This window comes from Ursus arctos, unplaced genomic scaffold (genome assembly GCF_023065955.2).
Source record: "Ursus arctos isolate Adak ecotype North America unplaced genomic scaffold, UrsArc2.0 scaffold_11, whole genome shotgun sequence".
NCBI lineage: Eukaryota > Metazoa > Chordata > Mammalia > Carnivora > Ursidae > Ursus > Ursus arctos.
The window spans coordinates 39,326,485-39,339,659 of NW_026622775.1; the positions used below are offsets into that span (position 1 = coordinate 39,326,485).

A 13,175-nucleotide genomic window follows, 5' to 3' on the forward strand; every position below is an offset into this window, starting at 1 on the left:
GTTTGAGAGTTTCTTACAAAACTAAACATACTTTTACCATAGGATCCAGCAATTGTACTCCTTGTTATTTACCCAAAGAAGTTGAAAACATGTCCATACAAAAACCACATGCATGTTTATAGTACCTCATTCATGATTGCCAAAACTTGCAAGCAACCAAGATATCCTTTGGTACGTGAATGGATTAATAAACTATGAACACCTAAACAATGGAATATTATTGAACACTAAAAAAATGAGCTACCAAGCCATGAAAAGACATGGAGGAATCTTAAATGCATATTACTAAGTGAAAGAAGCCAGTGTGAAAAGGCTATATACTGTATGATTCCAAACATATGACATTCTGGAAAAGGGAAAACTACAGAAATAGTAAAAAGATCAGCAGGGGGCAGAGATTGAGGGTGGGTGGAGAAGGGATGAACAGGCAGAGCACAGGATTTTTAGAGCAATGAAAGTACTCTGTATTATAACCTAATGATGGATACATGCCATCATATAGTTGTCCAAATCCACAGAATGTACAATACCAAGAGTGAACTGTAATGTGAACTATGGACTTTGAATGATTATAATGTGTAAATGTAAGTTCATCAACTCTACCATTCTGGTGGGTATGTTGATAAAAAAGGAGGGTATACATGTGTGGGGACAGGCGAGTATATGAGAAATGTCTATACTTTCCTCTAAATTTTATAACAGAAAACTCTTCTTTAAAAAAGCCTTTAAAAATTTTGCTTATCTCTCACTATTGTTCCTTTTAATGAAGACCAAAAAATAAGAACAAATTAAAATACTTAGAAAATAATGGTGGTCTATATTATACCCACAAATGTATTTATGCAAACTGTATGGCATAAAGCTGATTCTGAGTCACTGTTTTTCCCTCTACTACAGGCTAAACAATGCCCTTTGGAAACTACCACATTTATTTTAAAATCAATACAAAGAAATCATTGTTTAATAACACATACTTAAATCTGTAAATAATTCTCATCATGAAAAGCAAAAGAACAGGATAATGAGTAACAATGACAACAGGTAATGAATGATAATCAAAAATAATTAAAAAGCAAAAAGGTTGAAACATACATGCATCTAAAAATAAATTTCACCTTCAATTCTCAAAATTTACATAGTAATCAATTTTAAATTTTAAAATGATCGCCAAGGGCATTCAGCCACAGACCACTGATTTGAGTATAAACAAAGTACAGAAAAATCTGACTATCATACAATTACATAAGCAAAGTAATGTTCAATTGATTTCATTATACCATTTCTTTCCTCATAAACATTTAGAAAAAAATCAGAAACTTTTATGATTATTTTAAAAATACTAAGATTTTCAAGTATCCTCCTAGATAAAAATCCTAATGCTTAATAACTAAGTCTGAAAAAAATAATTATGAACAAAAGTAAAGGCCTTGATCCTCTAGTGGCTGACAGAAAAGGAAATAAATAAAAAGAACTTTGATTCCTACTAAAATATTAATTAAAAATATCTAGGTCCATAATACATTATAATCTCATAAATGATATGTGAAAGTAGACATTTTTAATACAAATCATACTACCAAAACTAGTTTCACATTCAATTATTGGGACAATACCGATATGCTTATAAATTATTTTCCTTCCATGATTTAAATTAAGTAAAATAAAAATTAAATTATCTGTAAAAGAAATATTAACATAAGTTTAATACTGGTTTAAAAACCACAACACTCTAAGATATTTTAACATAGAATGAATTAATCTATGCTTGCTATAGTTTAACTTAACAAATAATCTTTGGTTAAAATCACAATGATTTCGGGGCGCCTGTGTGGCTCAGTTGCTAAGCGGCTGCCTTCGGCTCAGGTCATGATCCCAGGGCCGTGCGGGAAGCCTGCTTCTCCTGCTCCCACTCCCCCAGCTTGTGTTCCCTTTCTCACACTCTCTGTCAAATAAATAAAAATAAAATCTTAAAAAAATAAAATAAAATAAAATCACAATGATTTCACCAAAAGATGAACTCCAGATAGAAATGTCTAAGTACTTTCAAATAATGTTTTATTAGCATTAATAATATGAAAAGACCAAAATGACTACAATTGGATCTACACACCTCATACGTACTGTATAATAATTTTTAAGTGCTGAATATTTCCCATTAAAGCTGAATCCAATTAGTTTATCTACTAAACCTAACCACTAAATTCTGTAAAACCAAGTGAGCATAGTTTACTTTTTGATCAAAGCTGAATCCCTATTTAACACAAAAAACATTTCTCACATTAGAGTAGGAAAATCCTGTACTGCTTCAATGACATTTATATATTTTTCTAACTATAAAAAATTTATAACTTTACATACATTCCTCTCTTGGAAACAGAAAAAAGTATAAGAAAGATATTAAGAGCAATCCATAAGAAGCACTATTTAAAATTGGGGTATGTTTTCATATAATCCATTTTACTACAACTATACATATAATGAAAATTTATGTACATTCTAACATATATATTTTTCTGAACTGAAAAATACTGCAGCATGTACATTATAGCATTTTCAATGAAGAAAATATTCAGGTAATAGAAATACCAAAAAGAGTCATTTGAAAAGTAACAGATTATTTCAATCTGTTCACAGACAAAAGCTCATTAGACTCCAAAAATTAAAAATTTAATACTTAAAACTTAAGCATGGCCTACGATGTGACTGACACTGCATTAGAAAACATAGTCAATTCGGGGCGCCTGGGTAGCGCAGTCGTTAAAGCGTCTGCCTTCGGCTCAGGGCGTGATCCTGGCGTACCGGGATCGAGTCCCACATCGGGCTCCTCTGCTGTGAGCCTGCTTCTTCCTCTCCCACTCCCCCTGCTGTGTTCCCTCTCTCTCTGGCTGTCTCTCTGTCACATAAATAAATAAAATCTTTAATTAAAAAAAAAAAAAAGAAAAAAGAAAACATAGTCAATTCTAAGGAAAAATAAGTGCCCCAAGATATCAGAGACAATGTCTAAATGAAGTGATGGTGGAAAAGAATTTATACTTAACAAGTAAATGAGAAAATTTCTCTCATTTAATGGAATTTAAATTGCCACTTAAAATTTATAAAATTAACTGACTTCTATGATGCAGTTTGGCATTCCTATATTACCTGGAACCAGGAAAGACTATCCCCCTCTCCAAATTTCTCCATGTTTTTCAATTTGAGCCTATGTTACACTCCATTTGACTTTCAGTTAATATGAAAGTTTCACTAAATATATACCTGTGCTCTTCATGTTGGCCCTTAAAAATTATGGTAATACATTTTAGGTAGCAATGTATCCATAAACAGATAATGAAATTATGCATCAATGCTCCATTTGGATTCTTGGTCTATTTAACTCATTAAAGAAATCAAGAAAGAAATCAAGAAGGAAGAAAAACAGATGGAAAGAATGACAGAAGGACAGACAAGCAGACAGGCAGAAAAAGAGAAATGAATGAATGAATGAATGAATGAATGAAAAAGAAAGAAAGAAAGAAAGAAAGAAAGAAAGAAAGAGAAAAAATAAATCAACAATTCATAAAATCTCATCCTGAATTTTTGGAGCCAAAAAATATTTCCACAGAACTCCAACTAGATTTAAAAAAAACTACCCACCCATCATTCCCAAGTTATTTTTTCCTATATAACTAATGTAAATATTCAATAAATCTCTTTATCCAATGTTTTTTTTAAATGACTGAACCACATATATTTAGATGGGACTAATTATTCACATTTCCATATAGTCTTCCAAATTACAGATTTTTCATTTATTCATAATAAGCAAAAGACTGGGAAGGTACCAAAATTTAAAGCATAAACTATAAAAAAAAAAAAATAGCAAGAATGACTTTTACTAATGCCAATGTGGAAGTCAGCATTTCCCTCCACCAAAAAAAAGACAGAAATAAAATTAAACAAAATTTTCACATGTAACCTTTCATCCAGGGAAACAACAAATTGAGAGGCATTTATTATTGAGAAATCACTACACACTAAGATAAGAAAATCAAGAGTCAATGGCCTTATTGATGGGACTAATGCCCAAACCACCTTCCCAGTTGAGAGGGAGAGAAAACAGAGAGGAAATTAAAAAAAAATAATTAAATAATAAGCTCAGAAACCAGAAGCTGCACACCATGAAGCAAACAAAATGTGGAGATTAGACAAGGCAAATTATTAAAATAAACAAAAAAATCAATAACCCATGGGGCACCCGGCTGGGTCAGTCAGTATATCATGCAACTCTTGATCTGAGGGTTGTGAGTTCAAACCCCATGCTGGGTATAGAGATTACTTAAAAATGGAATATTTTTTAAAAAGAAAACCAATGAGGCACCTGGATGGTGCAGCTGGTTAAGCGTCTGACTCAGTTTCAGCTCAGGTGGTGATCTCAGGGTTATGAGATCAAGCCCCACATCAGGCTCTGCACTCAGCACAGAGTCTGCTCAAGATTCTCTCCCTCTGCCCCTCCAGCTCATGTGCTCACTTGCTCGCTCTCTCTCACGCTCTCTCTCTCAAATAAATCTAAAAAAAAAAAAAAGAAAAGAAAACCAACAACCCATGGACAAACAAAACAGAAATCAGACTTGCTATAATACTTATCTGAAATACTCAGTTTTCAACCAAAATTACTACACATGCAAGGAAATAAAAAAGTGTGACTCATAATTTAAAAAAAATAAAGCAATCAGCAAAATGATTCAAGTTCCAAATACCAGATTTGCAAACACTTCAACGACATGCAATAAATACATTCAACTAATTTTAAAATGGCATGTTCAAATAATTAAAAGAAATTAACAGTAAGTAAACAATAAGGAAATTTCAATAAAGATAAAAACAAACCACATGAAGATTCTAGAGTTGAAAAGTAAACACAAAAAATGAAAAATTCACAAGAGGTACTCAACAGCTGATTCAGATAGCAAAAGACAGAGTCTGTGAACTTCAACAGATCAACAGAAATTATCCAATCCGAGGAACAGAGAAAATGATGGACGGTAAATTAACAGACCTTTAGAAACCTGTGAGACAATGTAGTATTCCATCAAAGGTATAATGCAAGAGCCAAAAGAAAAAGAAGAATGGGGAAGAAAAACTTTCTGAAGAAACTATGGGGGAAAATCTTCCAAAATTTAATGAAAAAACATTAACTTGCAGATCCAAGAACTCAATAAACCACAAAAGGATAAAAACAAAGAATCACAACTAAACAAAATATAGTCAAAATTCAAAGACAAAAAAAAATGTTAAAAGCATTAAGAGAAATAAGACACAACATATAGAAAACAACAGTAATATAAGGCTGACATCTCATCACAAACGGTAGAAGCCAAAAGTCTATTAAACCACCAAGTGCAAACAAAAAGAAAACTGTTAAAATTTTATATCCAGCATAATTATTACCCAAAAATGAAGAGATGTAAAAGTGTCCTCAGATGAACTGGGAAAATTTATTGCTAACATACATGTCTTATAAGAAATAATAAAGTCCACCAAGAAGAAAGGAAATACAGTATTATAAAACCATTAAACAGAAAATATTTTTTAGAAAAGAAAACTAGGGGCGCCTGGGTGGCTTAGTCAGTTAAGCAGCCAACTCTTGATTTTGGCTCAGGTCATGATCTCAGGGTCCTGCAACTGAACCCCATATGGGGCTCTCCACTCAGCAGGGAGCCTGCTTGAGGATTTTCTCTCTCCCTCTGCCCCTTGCTCCTGCTCACACACACACTCACTCACTCTCTTGTGCTCTCTCTTTAAAATAAATAAATAAATCTCGAAAGAAAGAAAGAAAGAAAGAAAGAAAGAAAGAAAGAAAGAAAAAGAAAGAAAGGAAGAAAGAAAAAAAAAAAGAAAGAAAACAAACTAAACAATCAGCAGAAGTTCTGGCTCAACCAAGACGAAGTAAAGCTAATTACACCCTCTCTGTCTTACATATTAGAACTAAAACAAAGCAATTTTGTAAGCACTCTGAAGACGAAACAAAAGCAGATGCATTGGTGTAAAGGATGGTAAAATTTGGAGAATTATCCATTATAGAGAGAGGAGTCTCAATTTTTATTTTCCCTTGTAAATGTGACCCAAAAGTGAGCTCTTATCTCAGAGGTGGATGTTAGATGTTCAGATGGCTAATACTCTGAGAAAAACTGTCCTTTGACTAGAGGAACTAAGAAAATGGGTTTGTACAGGTCGGTGGGGGGGGAGAGTAGTCCTGAATAGGAGCAAACAGGAGAGAAAGATCCTCAAAATCTTTGTAAAAACCCACAAAAGCCCTAAACTGACCCACAAGATGCATTTGTGTGGGGCAGACACAGACCAGAACAGTGAAATCTTTCTAAATTAAAAAAATTTTTGAATTATCATCCAATTCTCTACCTAATCCCTGAGTGCATTATGTGCAAGGAAGACACAAAGCAGGACAAGAGAGGTTGATTTTTTTTTTTAAGACTTTATTTATTTATTTGACAGAGAGAGAGACAGCCAGCGAGAGAAGGAACACAGCAAGGTGAGTGGGAAAGGAAGAAGCAGGCTCCCAGCGGAGCAGGGAGCCCAATGCGGGGCTTGATCCCAGGACTCTGGGATCACGCCCTGAGCCAAAGGCAGACGCTTAACAACTGAGCCACCCAGGCGCCCCAAGAGGTTTTTACAATAAATGACATTTGGAACCTCTACCCACAAAGGATAGGTAGAACTTGCAGTCTAACCCCTATTACTAAAATAAAACAAATAAAATGTCAACATTAGTTAGAGGATTTTAACAAAACACATAGTTTATAAAAGATAATATTCACAATGTCTAGGATACATTAAAAAATTACTCAACATACAAAGAACCAAGAAAATATAACCATTTCTCAGAGGAAAATACACTGAACAAATGCTGATGAGATGGACAAATTGTTGTATTTATCACACAAAGATAGTAAAGGAGCTATTATAAATATGCTCTGGAAGGTGAAAATAAACACAGTCTAATAGGATCAGAAAATAGGGTTCTCAACAAAAAAAAATATAAAATTAACCATATTAAAATTATACAACTGAAATGTAAAAATCTAAAATATTTATGAGATGACCTTAATACCAAAACAGAAAAAGCAAACAAAAAGTCCATAAAGTTGAAGATCAAGTTTATCACATATAGCAAGCTTCTATATCAATAGACAGTATCAAATCTGAAGAACAAAGGAAAAAGATTGAAATAAAGTAAAAAAAGAGGCTCACAGACGTGTACATCAAAAGCCCTATTATAAATGTCACTAGAGACCCAAAATAAAGGGAGAAAGATATAACTGAAGCAAATCATAGGAAAATAAGGGCCCAAAACGTCTCAAAATTGGTGATAATCACAAAGAAAACTACCATAAGATTGTAGGAGGAACTAAAGAATATGTCTTGAAAGCAAGTACAAAAATGTAGTACATTTTATTTAGCAAATAAAGATTTAAATAACCATATATTTCTCATTAGAAACCATGGGTACCAGCAACCAATGGAAAAATATTTTAAAGTACTAAAAGAAAAAAGTAGAATTCTACACAGAATTCTATACACAGCAAAAAATACCCTTGCATGATGAAGGGCAGATAAAATTATATTCAGAGGGGCGTCCAGGTGGTCCAATCAGGTGAGCTGTTGAGCGTCTTGGTTTCAGTTCAGGTCTTGATCTCAGGGTCATGAGATGGAGCCCTGCTTCCAGCTCCGCACTCAGCAGGGAGTCTGCTTGAGATTCTCTCTCTCACCCTCTCTCTTTGCCCCTCCCCCCATTCACTCTAAAATAAATAAATAAATCTTTTTTTAAGTTATATTCAGAAAAAATAATTTTAAAATTCGTTTCCAAGAAAACTACTCAACAAGAAATGTGAATAGAGTTCTTCCAGAATGGAAAAAAAGACTACCTGGAAACTATCTGGAAAAATGTAAACAGGGATTTTTCTTCCCTTAAATTCTTAAAATACATATAACAAGTGAAACTAAAAAGTGTATCATTGTCTAGCGAGACTTGTGATATATTAGATGTAGTAACAAACAATGGTGGTTAAAAGGATAAATAGTTGAAATGGTTCTATATTTTATTTGAAGAGGTAAAATATTAAACTGTGAAATTTCTGTGCAACTACTAAATAAAATTACGCAGAGATAGATATAAAACCAAATAGATTAATTTTAAAAGAATACTAAAGGAATTCAAATGTAAGAAACACAGGAAAAGAGAAACAGAGGGAAAAACTACACTGGGACAAATAAATAATAAAATGCTAGGCGAAAATAAAGACTTATCAGTAGTTACATTAAAAGTAAATAGTTTAAACACAATGAGAAGACTTAGTTTCTCAGTGTATATTTCAAAAAAAAAAAAAAAACTGTAAGAAAACAAATTTCTGTTGTTTAAGCAACCCAGTCTATGATATTTTGTTATGGAAGCCCAAGTAGACTAATAAAATGATGGTTTGGGATTGGGAATGAAGGTAGCAATATTTAAAAGGGAGCAGAGAGAGCTTTTCTTGCAGTGCAAATGAGTACTACTGTTCTAGGACCTAAAGATAACTCTGCTAAAGAATTCAGTATTATAATACCTGTATAACAGCACTAACCATACAAAATACTAACCTGATTTGCCTGATCTGTCTTTACAAATTAAATAGTAACACATCCTCTATAATTAAAGATTTCTTCAAAAATCATAACACATAAAACAAATGGGTCTTATACCTTAACTCATTTATAATATATGATCCAGTAGTACTTCCCATATTTAAGAATCTTCTTTCATTTCCAAACTAAACTCTTATATTAAATATATTTAAATCCCTGATATACAACTCTTACCGTAATCCATTCCTTTGGTCAAAAGCAGGAATCATAGAGTTAGGATGTTCTGACATTAATGCAACAAGCAGCTGTAGGACATCCATTAGATTGTCATCCTAAAATCAAAATAGAAATTTTTTTAAATAAGAAAAAAAGAACTTTTTTGAACACTGAATACTTCTTTAATAAAAAAAGTAACTTAATAAATAGCCATATGATCAATATATACTTGTTTTTAACAAGCTCATTCTTTATACATACATATTCATCTGTTTAACTCAAATATCACATCACCAAATCTCAAATGTCTAAATCAAAGAAACATAATCCTTCTTAAAGTATACAGTATCAAGATTTCCTGAAACATATTCTATAGATATACTACATCTAACTTAACAGGTTTTTTCAGACAGAAAGAAATTGAGGAAAGGAGAAACTAAGTTGTTTTCTTTTTTTATAGCAAAACATATCAGAGCCAACAATAAGGTAATCGATGCTGGCAATCTGATGGCAGTGTTGGAGACAACATATGTATAATTTCCCAATTTTACCTGAAGTGCTTTATTCACTGACCCTCTCAAGAAACCAGTTGTAACAGTAAGCTTTTGAGGAAATAACTGAATAGTTTTCATATATTATCTGTTGACAATACTGAAGATACAGATGATCAGTAAATGTTTATTGAGGCAACATACTACCGTATGTAGTATAACTTGTTAATACTGACAGAAGAGCACAGAAACATATACGAGTTCTGAAATCCAAAACAATTCCAAGACAATCCTACACAGCCTTGGTTGAATATTCTAGTATGTATGCATATTTAGAACCAACTTGGCAAAACTGACCCAAAAAAGGACAAGGGAAGCAGCTACCAAGAGCTAATTCTCTGTTGCCCTGTCTATAACTTTTTGTTCACAGCTGTGGAACCGCAGTTATTTGAACATCTAATTTTCAGTAAGCTAAGCAGATATCTAGAGCTAGGGAACTGAGGCTTAGGAAAAGTGTTCTTTGAAAGACCTAAAAGATTTCTGAATTAACAGATTAAGAGAAAAGAGAAGATCACCATGATTTTCAGCTTCTCTTTTATAAAGTACTTCAGTCCTGTAGGGAGTTAGGGTTAATAAAAAACAAAATCATATACAATAACATTACTGGGAAGTTCAGTTGAAAAATCTTCAACTATTGCATTGTATAAAGAAATTCAACAAATAAAATACCCTAATCAAGAGGAAAAAGAAAGTACAATCATTAATGTTTGAGTCAAATATGATCCAATCAAGAAATTTAATCCACTTTTCTACCTCAATTAAGAGCAATAGGACAAAATAGTATCTCCCATTTATTGATGATTTAAAAAGACATTATTTCATACTATAACAGATATTTATTAAAACACAAGACATGAACTACAAAATAGAAATGAAATTATCATTTGAAATGCTGTGCTTTACATGAAATTACATCAATTCTAAATTTTACTTATTTAACAAATACTTAATCCCATTATTTAATTAGATTATATCGCCATGTATTACATTTTCCCAGGGCAAAATAATAAAGGAAAAAACCCCAAACATTTCAATCTATTTTCAACCTCCTTTTCAACCACATAATTACAAATCCCATTATAAATAAGTTGTTTGACTTCACAGTATTTGAACATGCAAAATCAGTTGGAAGACTGTGTTATGAATTTAAAAATCTAATCATTTTTAGTCATTTTCATAACCTATTTTTCCATATGTTACACTGGTTCCTAGAGATACAATGAAGGTATTCTTTGGCATACATTCTTATTAATTCAATGAGATCCAATTTCAAAACTTTTTAAAGCTTTTCATGATTATTCTCAGAGCCATCTTGTGGTAATAAAGGATCTTGTGGTAATTTAAATGAAAGTTGCTAAGATTTAGTTCCTAAGTACATTTACTCCCCATTATAATTATATTAATGAAAGATCACCTTAACTTTTTACTTTAAAAAGAAAGACCATAATGCAGCTCAAAAAATAAAATCCCAAAATATAAATTTCAAATGTTACCTCATGCATAGTGAGTAGGTAATTGAGAATGGCCTGCAGTTCATCTTCCTTTACTCCAGAATCCTTTAAAAACATAATATAAGTATCTTAAAGTATCTTATACATGCATTTTAAAAAGTTTTTTTTAAAGGTAAATAATACACCTAACATTTGTCAACCTGGTCAGTTGCTATAAATATACAAAGATACTATAATATAGAATCTAAATTTAAAACATGAATTAGGGGAAACACTAAAGATATGCAATAATCAAGACTGTGTAGAAGTCAAAGAAATGATATCAGGTATCCTGTTTTCAGAACCATACATGACAGGCTATCTAAAAAAGCTATTAAACCCTGAAGTAAGAAAACCAATAGTTAGTGATAAAAGAATACTATTCACACCTATCACTCCACTAAATACAGAAGACAATTTTTCTATTTCTTTTTCTATTAAATTTTGAGAGTAAATGAACAGCTTCTAAAATTACCAGTTAAACGGTCAGGTACTAAAAACTGAATAGTACTGTTCCCTGAGGAAAACACTGCACTTTTAAATATGAACTCACTATGTAAATTTTCAACCTATCCTATCAATTTATTAATGATAAAACAAAACTGCAATGAGAAAAGAGCAATAAGAAAGAGAATTAGGAAACAAAAACACACAAAAAAATTTAAAAACACAAAAATCAAGTGATAAGTTTTTTTTGTAAATAGAAATAAGGTATCTGAGTCTAAAAGATATACGAAAAGTTTAGCCCACTTAACATAATATCAAATTCTAAAAAATAAGAAAATGACATAGGAAAATAACATATTGACAAAATACATTCATACATTGCTCTCTTATAAAACCAAAATACCTTCCTTTAAAATAATAAATTTTACTTTATCTACAACAGAATAAGATGGGACAAATGTAATAATTTCTAAAGGCTGATACATCTTTCTGGTACCTTTACACATGGAAATTTTTTCTCAAAAATCTGAATGTCAGGTACAAGAGGCCCGCTAAAAATGAAACCTCCTCTTGACTACTGTATCACTAGCGCCAAGAATATACCTAGTACTTAACAGAAACTCAGTAAATATTTACTGAATGAAAGAATAAATCCACTTGAACCCCTAGAGAAATTCATATAACATATATTACAATTATCAATCTCCAATTCTGCAATGATGTACAACCATATGTGTACAAGAAAGAACAAAAAACCACAGAATCAAGTATCTTTCAGAGTACTTTCCGATGTGCAAACCTAATAACCCAATAAAGGGTAAATAAACCCAAGACTGTATATTATGTGAAATTATAAGTTAAAATACAGAACATGCTAAAGGAGAAGTAGTATAAACTCACCTTCATCACTAACTGTTTAATGAACATCAACAAGAATGCTCGTAGAGAAAGTATTTCTTTTTGATTAGGTCGTGGTCCATCTTTGAAAAAAATAATATACACACACACTTAGTGTTTCAAAGACCTCAAAGTATAAAGCTGTCTTTCCTAATAGTTTCTTCCATATATTTATGAGAAATATAAAAGTGAGTCACCTAAAGAGATATATGCCTCAACATTATCATCTAGAATTGAAAGGAAGATAAAGAGTTTCCAAGATGAGCAAAAACTAAAAAAATTCATCACCACTGAACAGACTTTACAAGAAATATTAAAGGGAATTCTTTAGGCAGGAAAAAAAAAAGGTTATCACTAGAAATAAGAAAATACAGGAAAGAAAAAAATCACACTGGCAAAGGCGAACATAATAGTAAAGGTAGGGGATCACTCATTTGTAAAGTGAGTATGAAGACTGAAAGACAAAAGTAATAAAATCAACCAGATCTACAATAATTAGTTAAGGAATGCACTAAATAAAAAATTTTAAATATGACATCAAAAATATAAAACTTTGGGAGATGAAAGTAAAAATGTATTTTAGAATGCATTTGAACTTAAGGAATAACCAACTTAAAATGGGCTTCTATATACAGAGTTTGTTAGATATGAAGCTCATGGTTACCACAAACAAAAACCTCTAATAGGTACACAAAAAATAAAAAGGAATCCAAACAGAACACTAAACAAAATCATCAAATCACACAGAAAGACAGCAAGAAAAGAAGAAAGGCACAGAGAAGAACTATAAAAACAACAGAAGACAATTAACAAAATAGTAATAAATATGTACCTGTCAGTAACAACTCTGAATGTAAATGAGTAAAAAAAAGCAGACCCTCTATATGTTGCCAACAAGATACCCACTCTCTAAAGACACACAAAGACCAAAAGTGAAGTGATAGGAAAATATACACCA

At 31.8% G+C, this 13,175-nt stretch overlaps 1 protein-coding gene across 5 annotated transcripts in view; it reads right to left on the reverse strand.

Annotated features, from left to right (window-relative positions):
• The window catches only part of LRBA (LPS responsive beige-like anchor protein), a 791,618-nt gene that overhangs the window by 582,447 nt on the left and 195,996 nt on the right, over window positions 1-13,175 (reverse strand). For all 5 annotated transcript variants that reach the window (XM_044384357.3, XM_026499457.4, XM_026499458.4 and 2 more), the window contains exons 15-17: window positions 12,221-12,300; window positions 10,877-10,939; window positions 8,851-8,948 (exon numbers count right to left, since the gene is read on the reverse strand). In XM_044384357.3, coding sequence (XP_044240292.2) covers window positions 8,851-8,948; window positions 10,877-10,939; window positions 12,221-12,300 — 241 coding nt within the window. The remainder of the gene's footprint in view (window positions 1-8,850; window positions 8,949-10,876; window positions 10,940-12,220; window positions 12,301-13,175) is intronic.